General features: G+C 45.2%; 1 protein-coding gene across 1 annotated transcript; it reads left to right on the top strand.

The window, feature by feature from the left end:
- Nucleotides 1-786: 786 nt before the first annotated feature.
- Nucleotides 787-20,036, top strand: LOC142588815 (lipase member I-like). Its single transcript, XM_075700632.1, has 4 exons — nucleotides 787-1,073; nucleotides 10,017-10,269; nucleotides 18,199-18,384; nucleotides 19,921-20,036. The coding sequence occupies exons 1-4, from the start codon at nucleotides 840-842 to the stop codon at nucleotides 20,034-20,036; spliced, it is 789 nt and encodes a 262-aa protein (XP_075556747.1). The 5' UTR covers nucleotides 787-839.
- Nucleotides 20,037-20,354: the final 318 nt, after the last annotated feature.

Here is a 20,354-nt window from a genome sequence, read left to right as displayed (position 1 = left end):
ATACTGGGGGCCGTCAAATTCCAGTAGTTACAAGACAGCGGGTGATAATATACCCGCAGGCGGGAAACCAGACGCTACCGGGAAGGCGTAATCAAGTTGCTGCGCCAACAGCTAAGTCGCTTGCACGATCTGCGTCAGGCTGCTTGGTGACCTGCGTTAGGAGGCACGGATTGCGTCCGCGGTCAATTCTTGGTCGTTGTACTTATGACAGTGCAAACTATGGCGAAGAAAACGTGAACGGCATACCTTGGCAGGTCATAGGTCGTTGGAGCCCTGCAAAGATGTCTAGGGAAGACAAGAATCGGACGGCGTTCTATAGCGCTAGGAGTGACCCTGGACGGCAAAAAAATACTCACGATGACCTTAAGCCTCGGTTTTCGTAGACTGCACCAGTGTAATTAGGATGCAAATGTTGTCCATGTCAATGCCTGTTTACTTTTTCACCTCTTCCTCTACGTATCATTCTACTCATTATCGCGCTGCCGAGAGAGATATCGAGAGACAGATAGAATTTGCGTAAGACACAGACACGAACTGGCGTCAGTGTCATAACTATTTCAATGAGTAAAGGAGCGTATGCTAGGTGTAACTACGATGTATCAGGTTGAGGTGGGATATTTAGTCTCAAATTGCATAGGTGAAGCCAAAACGGTTACATTGCCTAACAATGATTACTGGTTAGTGTGCCATGTATAAAAGTGGTTGTTTTCGATATATGTACTACATATTTCCCTTGATTTTTATCCCGACATAACATCTAGGTGCTGGAACTTATATATGGGAAGCAAAATAATCCAAGCTGCTACGAGGGCATCGGTTGCTTTCGTCATTCGCATAGGATGGCGTTACAACTTGGTGGGCCCGCCCGTCCTCAAGATGTGCAAACAAAAATTTTTCTCTTCTCCAGAGCGTTAAGTTATTCAATCGCCGTAAACGATAGGATATGGAAGGCGAAGTATGTAGTTAATTACAAGATTGACTTGCAAAAGCCGCTTATTGCGTTACTACACGGGTTCAATATTAATAACAACGTGAGCTGGATGTATACAATGAAGGATGCTCTGCTTGAAAGTGTAAGTAAACTCTGAACTTGGCATATCTTTGATTATTCACCAGTTTCTAACCATATACAAATAAAGGCACCTGTAATGCTTGGCAGTTTTAATGTGAGCACGAAATTATAGATTCAAAGGTAGTTGGTACCTTAACATTGGTGGTCGAACTTTAATATTTACAGCGCGGCTTCCTCAGTTAGAGCGGAATATCTATTCCTTTTCGTTTAATCATCGACATGGGAGCTCCTTGAATACCATCCTAGTTATCTATTTTCTCGTATAAAATTTTAATTCTGTAACAACGCACTCATTAATTGTCACACTTCTCACATAATTACAACGAATGCAAAATACATTGAAATTTTATGTGCCTAATCATATGCACCATTATTGCGTTTTTGGCTTCGTGCCCAAGTTAAAAATTGTATTAAATTTGGTTTACTGTATGTCGAAACTTCTTTGTCATAGTTTAAGCAGATGGTCACCTATGATGATGGCGATGGCTCATCACGAGCTTCTTCTACGCGCTAGGGCTGCGGCAGCTCGCCCGTCGATAGATGAGCGTTTTGCGCCGTTCGTTCCACTGCGAGTTGTCTTTTGCCTGTGATCACAACGTATTAGCCGGTGGCGGCAGAGGTTCACCAGATAATGCCAAAACCTTTCCATGGTACCAAACAGGTTCACTACGTGGGACCTTCGCAATGACGTCAACGTCACCAACGCACCGAATCACTCCACGTATCTTGCGTTTTGACGAAGAAATCCCGCACGCCAAATGAAATGGCTACTCGTACGACACCAAAGGTTCCACTCGCAATATGACTGCATTATAACCGTAGTCGAAGGCTGTTGCAACAAGACTTCTAGACATCCGCGACGAGTGTCCTTCAAGGTTGAATCTAGACGAATAGATAACGAAACTTGACGAGAGCTATTGACGGGACCCGGACAATTTCCTCGACAGTCAGGCTTTAGATGCCATGAAATACGGTGACAAGGTTCTGACAAAGATATAGAAGCTACGTTTTGAACTATAGGATGTACGATCATCACAAGATTCAAGCCAGACTAGCAAGCAGACATGCTTGAAGGACAAGCTCTCTGAGCTCGAGTTCATGAAGTCGGACAGAAACCTCAAGAATTAGCAGCGCTACTTGATGTAGTTTTCTACAGCCATACATAATAAGCACGAGCTCAGCACTGCATACAGATTTATATAGTGTAGCCCCCTAGTCTCAACAGCAGCAGCTTCAGCCATTTCAGGTCTGCAGGTCTACCTAAGTGTGTTACAAGGACGTGCTTGACATCCTGAATGATTCGACAAGGAGAGAATCCTAGCATAAGATCACATCCGAAGTGAACTGTATTTCACGTTCATGTCACCATCGTCGAACATAGGCCAACCTACCGAGCTTTATGACGAAGTTCACCTGCATGTATTAGGCCTCAGGACGCTTGGTACTGGCTTACCAAAATATTGGGCCATGCTGCATACTGTTCTCTGAAAAGCTCTGCCATGGCAATTGGTTCTGATGTATGGTGTGCTTGAAAAAGCAGCGAAAACATCAGTAGCTGCAGATTTCACGAGAGTAACGGACGTCACCGGGCACAAAATCACACTAGCACAGAAGTAACTGCAATGACTGCTTGAATTCTTAAACCACCAATCACAGTGCCGAACCGCCATGGCTGAAACAATCACGTCTAAAAGCACTGAAGCTGTAAAAGTACAGACAAAAGCCTCTAGATTGTCCCGGCAGTACATCGTGCCTAATGTCATGGCTCTACAAGACACCGTAGACAGCCTTAAACAGTGCCTGTTCTGCTAATCCATTGATCGTCGAACCAAGGCCTGTGACTTCGAAGAAATGAGAGCGGCAAGTGAGCGGAAAGATACTTCTCAGTACCCCAAGCTGTCTCACATGGTCAGAAATTGTAACGGAATACAAAGATGCAGAAAGGGTTTCGCAACGCACGCCACATCTACATGCGCCTCACACATGTGGAAAAGCAAAAACGTGACATCTGCGCCAGTCAGCCTTCTATCGCAAAAAACAGGGCCCATAGTTTTGCTAAACGCTTTGACATCCGCGACAGGGGGTGAAGAAGTGCCGAAACCATGCACAATTTTTTTTCAATAGTGGAAGCAAGTGAAGGTTTATAACTTCACACACGTACCGAACATTAGGCTGCAAATTCCTGCAAAAGGAAACGTTGAAGGAAGCAGTATTTTGAGGTCAAATAAGAAGGAGCACGTTGATAAGAATGCGCGTGCGGATCTTTACAGAGAGGTCAATTCAGTCGATTACAGTTGAAGCTTTGAAAAGGACTGCCACATGCAGCAACCATGTCCCGACGCCAAATGAAGGACTGATCAACATGAAGAAAAAAATGGGATTGTACTCTTTCGCGCTCTTTAGTTACAAAGAGATTGTGCCTCCGCTACACTCATCCCAAGATCAGATTACTAATTTATCTTCATTGCCAGCAATGGGAAAACATTACGTGAAAACGTCAAGGTCGTTTTAACTGTCGCCTTATTAGGTGAGTATTAACTAGATTAAGCTCGATTCAAGTGCTACACAAGAAATCACGAGATAACATAAATTACCGAATTTATACTATATTGTGAAGCTCTCAGTTGTAATACTGTTGTGCATCTGTTCAGCGGACTCAATGACTTTTGAGAATTTGTTGCAAGTACCTTGATTCAGCAATTACCATAAAATAAAATGGTGCCTCAATTGTCGTGTTGTAGTAGCGAAGCAGCAATTTGACTGGATTGTTCAAAGTCCCCTAGCTGTTCCAGCTGACTCACTGCACCAGAGTTACCGTACTGAGAGCTTCGCAGAGTCTCGTATATCCAGTGTTAAGAGTACTTTCTAAAAATGTCAGAGTGTCGGCAACAGTATGTCGTTAAAGCAGAATTTGTAGAAAAGAACTCTAGTCTCAACCGGTTCACAACCCAGCTATGCTACTTTTAAGAAACGCGGACCAGTAGCAGTCATCCTAAGGACAACAGCACAAGATAGGTTTGTGGCACATGAGCATGGGAAATATAAATATGAATTATTCGTTCCTCACCATACTATAGGAAATCTACCCGTTATACCGAGAGCATTTCGGCGTGTTCGTAAACATTATATCGGACTTTTTCCGTGAGCTATATGAACACCGTATGAGAGGTAGACTCTATTCTAATTTTTCTCTGATTTGAAAACGTTCGACACATCGTAGAGTCTCAAGAAAAAACTATCCAGTACTGCTCGCGAGGAAGCAATTCTCTAATGCGAAATGTACGCTTTCAATATATCAGCCATACATTATTCAAATGACTGTAGTGAAGACGGGAGCAGTTCCCGAGTTTTCTAAGGGTGGCCAAATTTTCTGTTCCGAAGTCAAATCTGCTTCAATGATGCTTAAGATATCGGGTAACGCTCAACAGTTAACCCTATAATGAATATGAAGAACAAATATTATAATGTATAACTTTACATTTTCGCGCAGTAGGGTGTCTTTATCCATGCTATTAGTTATTTTAGGTAGAACTAATTAGTAGAAATTCCATTCAGTGTGTGCAGTTTTCACCACACAAAAGTGCACTGTTAATTTCAGACCAACTTCTCGCAGCAGTTTGACCATAAATTTGACTTCTGACTTTTTATTGTCCTTACTTTTGGTTGACAATACTGCAATTACTGCAGTGTATTGTGGAAGTGCTGTACAAAACACGTAATGGCTCTAGCTTGAGTTCAAATTGCCCCCTTCCTTCTCCCCCATGACTGGGTGAAACTACTTATGGGATGACGCTGATGTGGCATAATAATTCAGCCTTGAAATAGCAAACAAAACAACGAAATTATTAATTTTTCTATCACTGTGGAAAAAACACGAGAAACTGCGTAATCACCGAAAAACAAGAATGGCGTGTGGCACATTGTTTAGCAGTAGGGTACCGGCACTGTGTAGTAAAATAGAAGTTGGCTTCCCCCAAGCCAGATATTTTTTCGCTTCAAATTCATCCTAGCAGCTCATTATATGCGACCCTTAGGTGCATATCTTATTTGCTCCACGTCACGTGTGATAACATTATAGTCAGAGCTCTTGCACCAGTCTGTCTCTTCTGGCAGTGCTTTGAAAATGCAGCGAGTCGCGTTAGAATGTTCTTCATCATCCTGCGTTCCAGCTCTTAACCAACAAATGACGCTTTCTACCAGTCATTCAATGGTGGCTGAAGACATTTGACCAGAAATTTGTACTGACATCTTAAACGCAGCGACTTAATTTTTGCGTATATTGCCAGTAGGCAACATTCGTCCATAAAGAGTTAAGTATGGCGAGGTTAGTTGATGGTTGCCAACCTGGCATCCATTACTCCAACACCCCAAAGAAAGCATACGGATAGTAATCGGCGACTTAGTGCAAAGGACCAAAGAAATATTGTATGCACAATAGCTAAAGAGTGGATGTTTCATATAGAAGAGGCTTCGTAATGGGTAACTGTGGTACAGGTTTTCTTAGGTTTTAAACGGATAACTGAGGCAGACCCTCAGATCTCGCAAAGACTGAAATGCCATTTCCTTACGGTGACAAAAGCAAGATAATTAATGCACACAAACACCTCCCCTTTGACGTAATCCAGTTACCATTTGACATTTATACAAGATATTAGCAACTACAGAGAACAACAGCAAGAGAAAATATATAATCGGCAGTATGCGCTAATGAAAACGGGAGCGTGATATTCAGTGAAATCACCAAAATTCAACGTTACATGATCGGCCGGGCAAGATGATCAGGAAAGCGGCGACCAGCTCACCAAGAAGGGTTCAGCGGCGAATTAATTTTGGCGCGAGATTAGTTCTTCCGCGTGGCTGTGAGGAAGCAGGCTTCGTACCGGAAGCTTTCAAGAGGAAGCGGTAGGAGATAGACGTCCTGGCCAGGTGGCCGAACGCATGCACGAGCCCGCTTCCTGAATGCTCACGCTCTGGCAACGGGCCCGGGCGTCCACAGGCATCGGGACTTCCACATCAGGTCTGTGTACGCCCGAGCCCGACGAAATCACGAAGCGTAGGAAGGCCTTGCGCGACCCTTGAGTTCTGAACCCTGATGGTTTGTCCCCGTAGCTCGTGTTGAGAAGCCGATGGCACATTTTTAGATCCCGCTTTGGTGGCCGATCTTCTTTCTGCGTCGGTTCCCGTAACTCCCCTCTTGAGTAACATGCTTCCCATTTCGTTTCTTTTCTTGGCCGAATGTTTCCCCACAAGTTGCCTCCTTGGGGACTCTGCGTTTCTCCGTGAGCCCTTTGCTACAGCTCCTGGGATTGGCTCCTCTTTCGTTGCTTTCTTGAGCCACGCACCTTCGTGCGCGACTCTTCTTCCGTCATCTCTTCCAAAGCGCTGCACCTGCGTCCGCGCATGTATCCTTGGCTGTCATTTTCCGTCTCACCCTGGCATCAGTTATTATTACGAAAACATGAAATGGCTCATGAGGCGTAAAATCCGCTGTTAACGGCGTGACCACCCGATGGTACAAAAAGGCCGGTCAAGTTCTGGGTTGGGTTGTCCCCTGTATTCTAGGAATTCCATGTGGACACGTCCTGCATGGCCGTCTCACAGGAACTAGCTTGTGGCTGCCTTAAGCGTATATTATTCCGTGCCTGGAAGCTGTGGATGAGTCTTCTTACGTGTTGGCGTGCGACCGTCTTTGCTTCCGTCTTAGCCAGCAGCGATCAGATTATGGTCCATGACTTCTTGCTGCTTAAGGTGCCTTGTAATCTTGTGCATACTTCATTCCAATCCTGCCTGCCCAATGTATCGGCGTATACTTCGGCTTCCTTCGTAATCTGAGCCATCCTAATTTTGAGTTTCCTATTACATTTTTGCTTCTTTTCTGATGAGCTTCCCACAAATGTAACAAGTGTGCATCGACAGCCGAGATGTGATTCGTTAGCTGTATGATCTTTGTGTGTTTGGCTACCTTCAGAACGATGCTTTTGGCCCACTCTTCAACATATTCTGTACTCGCAGTGATCTTGTCCCTGCGGAAAGCGTCCCAATCCATCATTTTCGCCTGTCCCACCTTCAGGGACGTCCTGTGATGTGTCAATAGGGACTGTGTAATGTAATGGTCACTAGCAAAGGTTTCATCTAATCCTAACCACTCTTATGTTCTTGATTCCTATCGAAATGGTCTGATCCGGACTGGTGCCTCGTGACACTGTTGCCGATCCGCGTTGGTATGTGCAGGTCGTTCCAAAAAGTTGAGATGCTGGTGGGCCGCATTGCGAACCTCTTGCCCTTTCTTTCTTATACAGCCTTCCGAGTGGAACACTACATGATTTCGACCATTTCCTGCGAGACGTAAAGAAAATCACCAAGGGACATTAAAGGTTCGCTGTGGGGAGGGGGGGGGGGCTTCAATGCCGCTCATGTCGCATAGAGTTGAAAATATACACAAAAGATAGGTGGGGGAATAAATTAGAAAATTTGCAGGCGCAAGTTTGAATTAGCTAGAGCAAGACAGGGGTAATTGGAGATCGCTCGGAGAAGCCTTCGTCCTGCAATGTACATAAAAATAGGCTGTGATGAAAATTATGAAGCGCTGCAGCTCCTGCAATGTTTTGTGGTGGGTTCCGCATAGTTAGAGTAGTCAAGAGGGTATTGCGGTGGCACCTAGGGAGCTGCCAGGCTCCTCTCATGTACCAAGGCGCTGTAAACCCTCTCCAATCCCGGCCCGTAAACAGCGACAGAAGCAGCAGCAGAAAATTCGAAGAATGTTTCACTCTAAGACCTACAAGGTGTATCGTGCGATGAGCACGCAATGCATTCGAATCTCTATCGCCATGTTCAGCCCGCACGGATGCAACCGTAAATACGTGTTTCCATTGCGTGAACGCCAATATCCTTGCGCATGTGGCGAGGAAGAAGCATGCACTTACGCACCTCGCGCCAACATGCGCGGGCATCTCATGCCTTGCTGTGTTCCGGTTTGCCTATCTCTGTGCTCGTACATAGATATATATGAAAACGTTGAAACTCTAAGAATGCCGGAAACGTAACGTGTGCCTTAAGATTTGACTAAATACTGCCACGTGGTAGAGACGGGGAAGAAAGCAAAATGGTGAATGGCGAAACTAGCTTTTTATTGGGCGAATTTGTGCCCACAAAAGAAAGTTTGACTCAAAGGAGAGCCGTAGAGGCGAACACGATCGGCGGTCGTCGAAATCTGATCAGCGGATCACGCGCGTCGGCTTTTATGCATCAGCCGTCGAATGTTCCAGAGTAATCGCTGGTATCCGCGTGTCTTCCACAAAGTTCCACCTTATTCGCGTCGTGCACACATGCAATCAGATTTCACAAGGTTCGGTCACAGATAGCGGATGGAACCATCGATAACATTCCAGAAACGTCCAATACATGCCGGCGCGTCCTGCGCTGTGTGATAACATTTGTTAGGCGGTGAAACGTGGTCGCCCGATAAAGATAAACAAGTACACGTGTCAATAAAAAACAAGTACCATTTAACGGACGGGAATAGATAGTCATACACATTCTATTACGGCATCAAGGATTACACTTTCGTATTCCACTGTGCTCATAGTTCTAGCATCATCTTGTCTATTAACGCAATCTCAAATAAATAAGAAAAATTAATCATCAAGCTTCGTCAATTTCTGCGCTTCTTTACAAATTAAAACTCATATTAGCATCATGACACGACCGTCATTGAGATTTTATACTTGTGTAAGATGATCATGAGTGCAGCATACTTGAAGAAAAAAAATGTGGAAAAGAAAAATGAAAACACAAAAATTATTTCCGAAACACGAAAGGTAACCGAAATAAGAAAAGAAAACAATAAAAAATGGGAGAAAACGTTCAGCGAATAAAAAAAATTATAGGGTTTTACGTGCCAAAACCAATTTCGGATTATGAGGCACGCCGTAGTGGGGGACTCCGGAAATTTCTACCACCCGGGATTCTTTAACATGCACCTAAATCTAAGTACCACGGGTGTTTCCGCATTTTGCCGCCATCGAAATGAGGCCGCCATGGCCGGGATTCGATGCCGCGACCTCGTGCTTAGCAGCCCCACACCATAGCCACTAAGCAACCACGGCAGGTAGTGAATAAAATGAAAACATAATTATGAGAACAAAAAAGAAAAAGAAACACGTTAGCTATATATGTTGGAAAAAAGAAGAAAAAAGAACACGTGGAAATAAAAACAATAAACAACCGCTCAAGCGAAAGGAAATGAAGATCAACAAATAAAAATTTTTTTTCGATGATCGTATCGAAATTTTGATGCGAATATATCTTAAGTCATGATACATAACAGTGTAAAAGCATCTGCAGCCTATGGAAACTGGATGAATCGAAAAATTAATCGAATTCTCGAGCTGTAAAAATGGGAGAGCATATTGCTCGAAGAAAGAAGACATCACAAAGCAAGGCAGAAGACATCAATAACCGAAGACAGATACGACAGAAGACAACAGACAAGAGAGCAGAGACACCCTCAGCAAAAAGCTTCAGCACCGAATAATGTGCGTCAAGGAAACTTCACCTTCAAGATAACTGCCATTGTCTAACTCTGCATAAAAAAGAAAAAAAGAGAATAAAACCTGTACGTCAGTACAATGTCGCCATATTATGTATTAGTCTAATATATATACAACATTTCAATAAATTTCGCAGCTACCCGTTCTCCTGGCCCTGGTCTCGCAGAAGATAGAAGATTCCTTTTCTCTTTTTTTACAACACACAATATTATTTGGCTACGGTCCTTCTTATTTCTTTTTATTTATTTTTGCGACTTGGCAGCCTGCAATACTTAGGTGCAGCAGGCGGAGCTTAGTTTATAATTTTGGTTATTTTACTTTATTTTATGTATAATGCCCAACACAATCCTTGTGTTCATTATGGGCAATCTAACACAAATGCTTCCTATTTATAGGTTGACTGCAACGTTCTTATTGTGGAGTGGCTGAAAGGAGCGGAATTTCCTTATTATGCAGCAGCAGCGGCGAATAGCCCTATGCCCGGTGTGCTACTTTCAAAATTGCTGCAAGACATGGTGGAAACATCACAGGGAAAATTAGAGCCAAAAGATATACATATCATTGGGTTTAGCTTGGGTGCACATGCTGCTGGCTTCTGCGGACGCCATTTCCATAACGCCACAAACAAGAAGGTTGGGCGCATAACAGGTAATTTTTTTACAAAATAAGTAGGGTTATATAGAATGCAAATGAGTAGGGCAAGCGGAAATCACAAAACTGACGCAGTAGCAACAACCAAACGCGAAGGGACCACGCGGGCTGGCGAGGAAATCCCGTCTTCGATAACCATGTGAGCACTGGCGCACTTTTATTCGGTCCGTGTCTCTACAGCGTTCTTATCACTTTCTTCTCTCGGTCTACTTTTTCTATCGCACTGTATATCATCGGGGCAACTCCAAATACAGCGTCCCACCACGTCGCGTTATCCCTTCGCCTCACACTCTTGTGCCATGCATTGCACTCAGCGAAAAGAATGGCGGAACGAAGGGGAGCACAATTGCCTCGTTTCCGTTTTAGTGCAGCACATGCTTTTCTTTTCTTTCGTTTTACCGACTTCCGCGCGCTTTATCAGAAACCATCGCAACTGACACAAGCCCCCTATTTTTTTTGGGGGGGGGCGCCAGGCTGTCGGGCGACTTTCGATTTCTTCGACCACGTCGTGCACTTTGCCAAATTCGGCAATCCATAGCACTTCGTCCTTAAGCACGCTTCTTCGTGTGAACTTTTCAGCCTTCCGCTTGCAACGCGTGCTGACCAGTACCCTAGTCGGCCTCGATTGCTGTTTCACGTGCACACTGTGGTTGATTAGCGTTTAAGGCGTCCCTGTATTTGCTACTACGATAGGAATTTAGCATAAGTGAGTTCAGAACGGGTGCTACTTAAATTGAGGACGACGCAACGAGCTATGGGAAGAAGAATGATGGGTGTAACGTTAAGGGATAAGAAAAGAGCAGATTGGTGAAGGAACAAACGCGAGTTAATGACATCTTAGTTGAAATCAAGAAAAAGAAATGGGCATAGGCAGGACATGTAATGAGGAGGGAAGATAACCGATGGTCATTAAGGGTTACGGACTGGATCACAAGAGAAGGGAAGCGTAGCAGGGGGCGGCAGAAAGTTAGATTGGTGGATGAGATTAAGAAATCTGCAGGGAAAACATGGCCACAATTAGCAGACGACCGCGGTAGTCGGAGAAGTATGGGAGAGGCCTTTGCCCTGCATTGGGCGTAACCAGGTTGACGATGATGACGATGATGGTGATGAGTTCAGAACGAGGCAATTCTGTTCCTTTCAGCTACGCAGCACGCATTATCAAGGCGTGTGCACTCATAGTGCTCACAGCTCAGACTGTCCTTGAGCTCACAGATCTTACCCACTCTACACCAGTGCACCTGTCTGTTAGGTCAGTATGACTTTGAATATGATTAACGAGAGCTAGCCTCGCGGTGCACGCCGAGACAACTGCGCCAAGTCCTCCAGAGCTGGCATAGCTGTCTCTAGACCGCCTGTACTGCTTCGTCGGCACAGCATCACAATTAGCTCATCCCTGCCTCACAAAACGGTCTAGCTGAATCCTGCCGCAATAGCGGCATCTGTGACAGAAGCTCTCAGGCCCCTTAGAAAGACGATGGTCACCCGAAAAACAATAGCATACATGCAAAGTTCGCAAAGTGTTTCCCTAAGTTTACGAATTTGGGCTCATTCTACAATTTTACGTATGCATGCGCCATGTTTTACGAAAAATATATACTGTTTTCGAAAAAGGACGCAAGCCAGGTGCACACGCTACTGCTATATCCAAAATTGCCGTGGTAGAACGCGGTTAAACCAAGGTTGTCGAGAGATAGCAAGGTTTTGCTTGCTTTGGGAAAGGACACAAGACGCTGCTCGGCGCCGTCAGCAAGTACCACATCTACAATCGCACCACTAGACAGCACACGGACGCTGCTCTGCGCGGCAGCAGCAGCGAGCGAATTGATCATAATGCTGAGTCTTCTTTCAATGCGAATTAAGTGTCAAAAGCACAGCGCATACAAAGATATGACTACTCGGCGCGCTTTGTACACATCGCAGATCGCTTCCAAGATATAGGCGGCCACGCGGCGTACGCAACAGCAGCCGGTAGTGACAGGCTAAGTCCCAGTTTGACCTTGGCTGGACTTCAAGATCAGATTTACAAAACCAGGCGTTTTCTGGGTTTGTACCTGGAGTAGCAGAACTATCGCTCTCAAATAATTAAAGGTGTTGATGGATTTCGGGGACGAAAAATTTTTTTAAGATGCATGAAGCAGAGGCATAATTTGGTACTGGCGTCGCCTTCTTGCGGCAACGCAAACTGTACATTAGTAGGCTACTTGGTATGAGCTAGTTTATTGAATACATTTTATGAGTAAAGCGAAACAACATAGAGTGAAGTCGCTGAAAAAGTCAATGTGATCGAAAGACAACGCGTTGCTTGGCAGTCCCTGCTGCTTCGAATGCACTCTTACAAGTAGGTGCCCCCCCCCCCCGTCTGAACCCAAATAAAAAGTAAAGCACGCGCCTGTCGGATAGGCGGGAGTTGTGTTGGGGCAAATTTCTTAAGATTGCATTCTATAATTCCACGTGCCTCCTTCGTGTTCGTGTATTAATGTTTATTCTTAAAGCTTGTCCTTTGTGACGGCTCCCGACTAGCCATACTCCGGACTTCGCATCTTACACCGGTTTAGTCTACAGATGCAGGAAACTGTTGTGCCTTTCGTTCAATCTTCCGTTCCATCCATTCAATCTCTAGTTCCAATGTTGTTCCTTTCCTAATGTTTACCTCTTTCTGCCTTCTTAGCATTACGTCAGCGAAATTGTCCTTGCCTCTACAATGATTGTCCCTTAAGAGAAAAATCCGCGAATTTGGGCTTGTGTCATATTGTTCCCTCCCTATACACGGATCTATTTAAGCAACTCCAACTACTTAGTAATCGTAATAATTCAAAATTCATGATCACTCCTTTACGCGTTGGCTTAGCTGTTGCATTAAATTGTTGCAATACCTACTCTCATCGCTAGAAAATTAAAGAATCTTCCGTAGTTTCAATCTATATTGGAAAGAAATTTCAGCCTTAATAAGAAATCTGCCAACAGAAACCAAACGAATAAAATGCGAACACTACCGTACCACCAAGTATTTCTCCACGACACCCAGACAATTGCAAAATGCGGTCAACCTTGACTTGCCTGCAGTTGACTGAAAATCCGCTTCCTCATCCGATCTTAAGGTCGATCCCAGCAATCACATCTACTTGTAGAATTGGTGACAGTGGTTTGAACTCAGGTGTCGCTATGCCAGTTGATAATCTACACCATTGGCGTGTCTCGAAAACAGATGGTTTACACTTCCAGAGTGTCAAACAGAGGATGAGTAGGCACACTTCATCGGTCAGTAGACGTTGTGAACCCTCGACGACGCCTTCTACTTCTGCGGTTGTTTCGGCACTGACGCAAACAATGTCGCTGGACCGAGGCTGGATGCTGACTTGAACTTCAAGCACATATATGACACGGCAACTGAGCGGTTTCTGCATTGACATTGACTTTGACTTTAGGCAGATCAATGCGCAGTGTTGCCACGCAAAAACCATGTCAGGGATGACCTTGTGTTTGGAGTGTTACAGCATAATAAACGTCGCAGTCACAATCTGGTTATGAACTGTAACTCGGCTGCGAAAGATGGAACTGTAGACGGAGTAAAGGGCTCCCGAGTCTGCTAGAGCGGTAACATGTAGTGGCAATCACGTCGACGACGGTGGTTCTTTATCTTGTACTGCTCCTAGGTCGCGGTGCCAAATCACGATTGCATCGCATTGTCTCGCTGTTGGTACTATCAGGGTCAAATGAAACGTGAACAGCGGAGCGCGTGGCCCAAGCATAAGTGAAGGTGCAGCGCGCGCCATCCAGTCGTCACCATTGACAGGCGCGCACATCCGATTCGGCCGCATTGCACAAGCTTGCTGATCGAAAGAATGAATGTGGCGACCAAGCGGCAAACATCATGAACGAATGGTGACGGTGCAAACCGCACCACGCACACCGCTGTTCGCATTTCATTTGACGCCAATATCACTTATGTTTGGGGCGAACTGTGCGACAGTACTCGCCATAAACTGCGATATTTTGTCTTCTGTTCTGTAATATTTAATCTTGTCGCTTCCAAATATAAGCACCGGAATGCCATACTCTAAAGAAAGTTTACACCCTTGAGGGCTTATCTTGTCCCCAAACAATAATCGTCATCTGCCTTGCTTGCGTTTCCTCCCTTGAACACTCGCGGCCCACTACTTTTTTGTGGAGAATGATCAGTCAAGGTGACAACGCGCAAGCCGTTCGTAACTAGAATGTACCGGGTTCGCAGCGTTAAAGAAGGGAAATGCGGGAAAGAAAGATGACCATTATTGCTTTTGGGGACAAGGTAAACACTAAAGGGTGTAAACTTCCTTTAGAGTGCAGCGAACATATCTCACTGTACACTCTTAAACAAAATTACACCCTTGGGGTAGTATCTTGCCACACAAGAATAATCCTGATCTGCTTTGTCCGCATTTTCTTTCTTTAACGCTCGAGCTCGATACATCCAAGTCACGAATGGCATACGCGTTATCAGCATGACAGAGCGTTCTTGATAGGAGAGTAGCGAGCGCAGAGTTTTTAAGAAAGGAAACGCAAGCAAGACGAATGACGAATACTATTGTGTGGGAAGATACAACCCAAAGGGTGTATATTTGTTCAGGAGTGTACACTCTTAAACAAAATTACACCCTTTGGGTCGCATCTTGACATAGAACAATAATCGTCGTCTGTCTTGTCTGCATTTTCTTTCTTTAACGCTGCGAGCCCGGCACTTCCAAGCCACAAACGACATGCGCGTTATCAGCATGACAGATCATTCTCGACAGCGCAGCGTTTTCAAGAAGGGAAACGCAAGCGAGACAGATGATTATTGTTGTGTGGCATATATACACCCCAAAGGGGGTATATTTGTTCAAGAGTGTACGACCCAGAGGGTGTAATTTTGTTTAAGAGTGTATAGGTGGATCATGCAGTGCGGCCAAGCCGGATGTGCGCGCCTGTCAATGGTGATGACTGAACGGCGCGCGCTATACCTTCCCTTATGCTTGGACCACGCGGTCATCTGTTGATGTTTCATTTTACGCTGACAGTACGTCCAGTCGACACGTCAGGCATCGGCGGTGTTTTCTACGCTTTGAGTCTTGGTATGGGTGGTGGCATCTTACTGCTGTGTCGAGAAGGTTCTTGCAGCGTTGTCGTCATTGGCAAAGAATCTTTGACATTTAGATGTACAGCAAACGCACCTATGTCGGTTCCCGTTTCAGAATTTGTGAATAATAGATAAGGGCCGGCCATGGGTTGCGCCAGTGTGCGTTAGATCTTCGCTGAAGGATGGCATCCACGTGATGGTGAACGGCAACGCCGCGGCACTCTCCACTGAGTTGCTGCAAGTTATGCGGCAATTCCACGTGGTCGTCCCCCTTGCTTTGGACGCAGCGAGTTAATCACTAAATAATCTCGTGGTATGGACATCCTGGGCACACGTCACCAGCTTTTCCGCTAAGAGAGCACAGCGGGTGGCGGTCGATCTCACGCCAAAACGTCTGTCTTATATGGCACATTACACGAACGACTAGGCCGGCGCACTCGTGGCGGTGGTGGACGGTGGAAATGCGGCGCTACGAAGCTGTGCCGCGGGTGTGTCGGGGGAGCCTGACGGCAGGTGATGGAGGAGTAACTCATCGCTTCCGGCAGGAACGTTTGACCCACGCGCGGCAGGCGTTAGCTAATACGTGGTAGCTCGACTACAGAGCTGCACGTATCGCGATTTCAGAGCCCAGCCCGGGCTTGACGCTAGCACAAAGGGGAAAGCCCGGCCCGATGATGAACCAAGGCGGCAAGGCATACCCACTTGAAGGTACGTGTGTTGAATGACACCATTTACGAGGTGCCAGCCGTCAAAGTTGCGGTAAAAATTCACTGTCGCTCTACTAACTTTCTCAAAGAAACGTTTTTTCATGTATTGAAGCAAAAGAGTAACTGGAACGACGATGCATTTCTCCTCAAAGATTGGCAATTAATACATCAAGACTGCTGTCATCCTGCCTTTCAAGTGGATCAACCTTGCGAACTCCCCAGATAGAGTTTCTTAATTGTAATATGTTCCATAAGGTAATAGTTTAAACATAACTAGTAAACTTTTGTTAATTAGTCTATGATGCATTTCAATTTTTTCCGTGTAAAGTCCGCCTCTTCGAGTAGAACAGCTGATTGACTAGAATTGTGCTTTTTGCTACAGGCAACCTCAAAAGAAGATTTAGAAAGTGTTCGCTGAAACATCCGGTATGTCAGGCATCAATATAGCTTGTAATTTATTTTTTCTTAAAAACAATTCTAGCTACCGAAGTTCTTGTGAATACGCTCAGCCTGAGATTCAGTTCACAACGTCAGGTCAGGCCATGGACAAAGGCAGGCGCAGCAAGCTGAGCTCTCCATGTTTGCTCTGTTCATCCGAGTGGCGTGGCTCTAGTTTCGATGTGTTACATGTTCCCTAACAATAATAAACAAGGGTCATGCACTATGTCCTGATCTAGTCTTAAGACAGCAAGCAGCGTGTGTGTGAAGAGAAGACGTGTATGTTTACCAGCCACCTTTCTCGAAAAAAAGAGCATCGTACGATGTCCAGGTAAATTGATAAAATGGTTGGCGATCCTAATCTTGGACTTTGGTGTCTGTTAGTGGCACTTGCACCTCGGTGTTGGTGTTTTTTAGGTTAAGTGAGCGAACGTCTTTCCCCAGGCACAACATGCGGGCTAGGAGCGAGAGAGGGCGAGGAGGAAGCGCATCGTGCGCGCCACCTTGTGGGGCGTAGCCCCCTAGCGCCCGGCGCACGAAGCGCATCTTATGAGCCCTCGCTAGCAGCTGTTGCGAGCAAGCGAGCGAGCAGGTGAGCGCCAGGAGAGGAGATGTGAGAGAGGATGAGTGACGTCACATCCGCTCTTCTAGGCAGATGTTAAGCCTATCCCAGGCAACTATTTTCTATTAATTAGCCGGTTAAATATCATGCCGCCTTCTTGCGTGTGACGTGATTAGTGACGTAATTATTTCCGATTTCTACTTCCGGCTATCTAGGAGCTCCGTCAAAGTCGTTCTCATGTGGCGAGTCTCTAAAGTCTGCGATTGTGGGTATTGGTGTGCGGTAATTACTGATTTCTAAATATTCGTAATTATTTCTAATTATTTGCACACTTCAGTAGCTCACCTTGCAACTAAATTTATGCTCTGATATATTTATGATGAAACCCGCGAATTTTGCACTGTACTATTTTTTCTTCTAATTTGTTTTGAACTTCGTCCCCATTCGTCTCAGGTGATGAAGTGGAAGTGCTGCACATCAAACAAGAGTGTCACTCGATGCTCGTGCCATTAAATTTGCACCTTCGCGAGCTTCCAGGCGTTTTTTAGCCGCTGTAACGCCTATGCATACAGCGGTAAATAGAAGCTGACTTTTTTTTTTTCACGACGTATACAGGTTGGCTTCACTAGTGGCCACTCTCACCCTCTCTCTGGTGGCTAGAAGGGCACTGTGTTTCCGATTCCAAACTGTATGTAAATTGTATGTTCTGTGGTGCGGTAAGAATGCGGCACCCCACTGTCGCATTCATGTAAACGCTGCTATTGTTGACAGTTCCGGTTATCCTTTGTTTCGGGTAATCTGGGCGCGTCGAGTGAAAATTTACAAATGTTATCATCAGGTGAAATCAAATGCGCTTAAATATTGAGACAGCGAAGCATGGCAATATCCGTGAAACATGCATGCCTTCCCTCCTTGAAGTTCCACGCCGTTAGACGTGATCGTTTTTTGTGTGCACATGTTTTGAACTTGAACAGAAAAATATATTGCCACCTACGGTGGAGCACTTGCTATGCTCGGGTGTCTACTGAAATCATGTTTTTTCAGTGGTATTGCACATATTGTTAACGTGAACACCTTGTTTCTTGTGAACCTTGTGAACAACGTGTGACCTTGTTTTCTAGGTCTAGATCCGGCTGGTCCTTTGTTTGAAAACACGATTGTGGCGTTGTCGAGGACGGACGCGGAATTCGTTGATATTATACACACCGACTCGGGTATTCTCGGCCAACTAAAACTAGGAATCAAGGCCCCCATTGGGCATGTGGACTTCTACCCAAATGGTGGACATGATCAGCCAGGCTGCGAGGGTAAGCAATATTTTATTACTACCAGAAGGCAGACAAATTGACTGCAGAGTCAAATCAGCCGCCTTCATCATTATTCATCAGTGCAGGCAAGCACATGCTTAAGCATGTGCGACTTGTCCCGTTGGGGACACCCAGTGACACTGCCGCAGTGCCCCACACTATTATTGCACCAGTGCGTCGCTGGGAACTGGGACACTGGATGCTGGAATGCGCCATATTGGTGCACTGGTTAGTGGCCGAAAAGGAGCGTTTAAATAATTCTATACAATAGAAATCACGCACAGCTTTTAAGAATGACTCAGCCGCAAATACTTCGACAAAATAAAGAGAAAGCAGCACCAAAAGAAATACACCTTAGGAGGATTTAAAACATCCTGTTAAATTTGAAGTCCGACGCACTACCACGGCGACGGGCAATGCTCACTTTTTTTCAAGTACCAACTAGTTTCGTATAGGCGTGTGGCGAGTTTCTGGTATTGGAACACAAGTAAGACTAGCGTAGTGCGTGGTTCAAGCGAATCATGGCTAATCTGTGTTTTTAGAATGCGCTAACCAGAATAAAAACTTCCCTCTGGCAGTAAAGATAGAGAGAGGGAGAATCGCCACACTTCGTGGATACAAAATGGCTCCAACTCGAAAATGTTTATTCCCTTCTATATCCAAATGAATTTTACTTGTGAACTGCTCGCGAAAAAGTTCAGTATTTGCCATCTAACCATAAGAACGAAGTACTACGCCAAACCAACCATTTACGTTTAGCGTTCTACTTCCTGCTGCGCGACGTCCGTTACAAAGGATAGAAGAATTGTTTTATCAATTGAGTAACTGTTCGAGCGCAGTTAGGATACTTAATTAAAGTAATGTCATATTTACTTCTTTAAGTGCTCGCGTAAGAAGCGGGAAACACCTAAACAGAGCTCTAGGGTGTAACTATCCTTCACCGAGAATGTAGGTACCTGGTAACTCACCTAGGTACTTTTCAGTGTAATGGGCACACACGGAAGGAAGAACTGCTAGGGCAACTTTTTGGTGGTCATCAAGGGGGACGTTGACAGCGCTTTGTGTTTTGAATGGTAAGTTGATGCTGCTATGTAAATGAAACATGGGAGAGCAAAGAGAGGAAAGGCAGGGAGGTCAACCTGACGAGCGTCCGGTTTGCTACCCTTTCACGATGTAGTGCTGACATCAAAACACTGTTGAGAAAGTGCGCACTCCCTAAAATAGCGTCTAGAGTATGCTTCTCACCTAACAATATTCTATGGTATGCACTAACACTATTTGTGTCATTAGCATGTGGGGGGGGGGGGGGGGTCGAGGGCAGGCTATTGAATTCAATAACATACGCGCGCTATCACAACGCAGTAACGCGCTACCGAAGTGATACATGTTTTTTACCATGCTATCACGTTACGATAGGCACAATTTCTGTGTTTTTTTTTTCTAGGCTGCAAAAATGTACGATCCCAGACAAGCTAGCTTTATAGATATGTAGCGAATTGAATTTCAAGTGCTGACACTGTAACCAGTGCTGACCAGTGTTTCCGGCGCAATCCGACTCAAACCAGTACCTAGTCCAGTGCGTCACTGTGAATGCCAGTGGCACAACCTCACAGTGCGATCGCAGCCAGTGCCCACCCAGCGTGCCACAGTGAGCTGCCAGTGCTGCCAGTAAATAGAAGAAAATGAACAGTACGATGGAAACTACTGGAAAACGTGACTTTTGGTCTCCCCACAGAGGAGGGGCATGGTTTTGGCTTTAGGAAGACGTAAACTTTATGGAATCATCGGCAATTGTTTTACCACATCGCTGCCTTTCAGCAGACTATAGGAAACCAAGAATTCATACCTACCATATAGCTTTCATACATGCGCTGTTATACTGTATTCGTAAAGGTCACACTAAATAGAGTGTTTCTTTAGGGCGAGCATATTCAATAAAAAGAAGCCTGTAAGGTTCATTGGAATAACAT

This window comes from Dermacentor variabilis, chromosome 7, assembly GCF_050947875.1.
Source record: "Dermacentor variabilis isolate Ectoservices chromosome 7, ASM5094787v1, whole genome shotgun sequence".
NCBI classification, from domain to species: domain Eukaryota; kingdom Metazoa; phylum Arthropoda; class Arachnida; order Ixodida; family Ixodidae; genus Dermacentor; species Dermacentor variabilis.
Note: the sequence above shows the minus strand (reverse complement) of the source record. Positions and strands in the feature narration are given on the sequence as shown.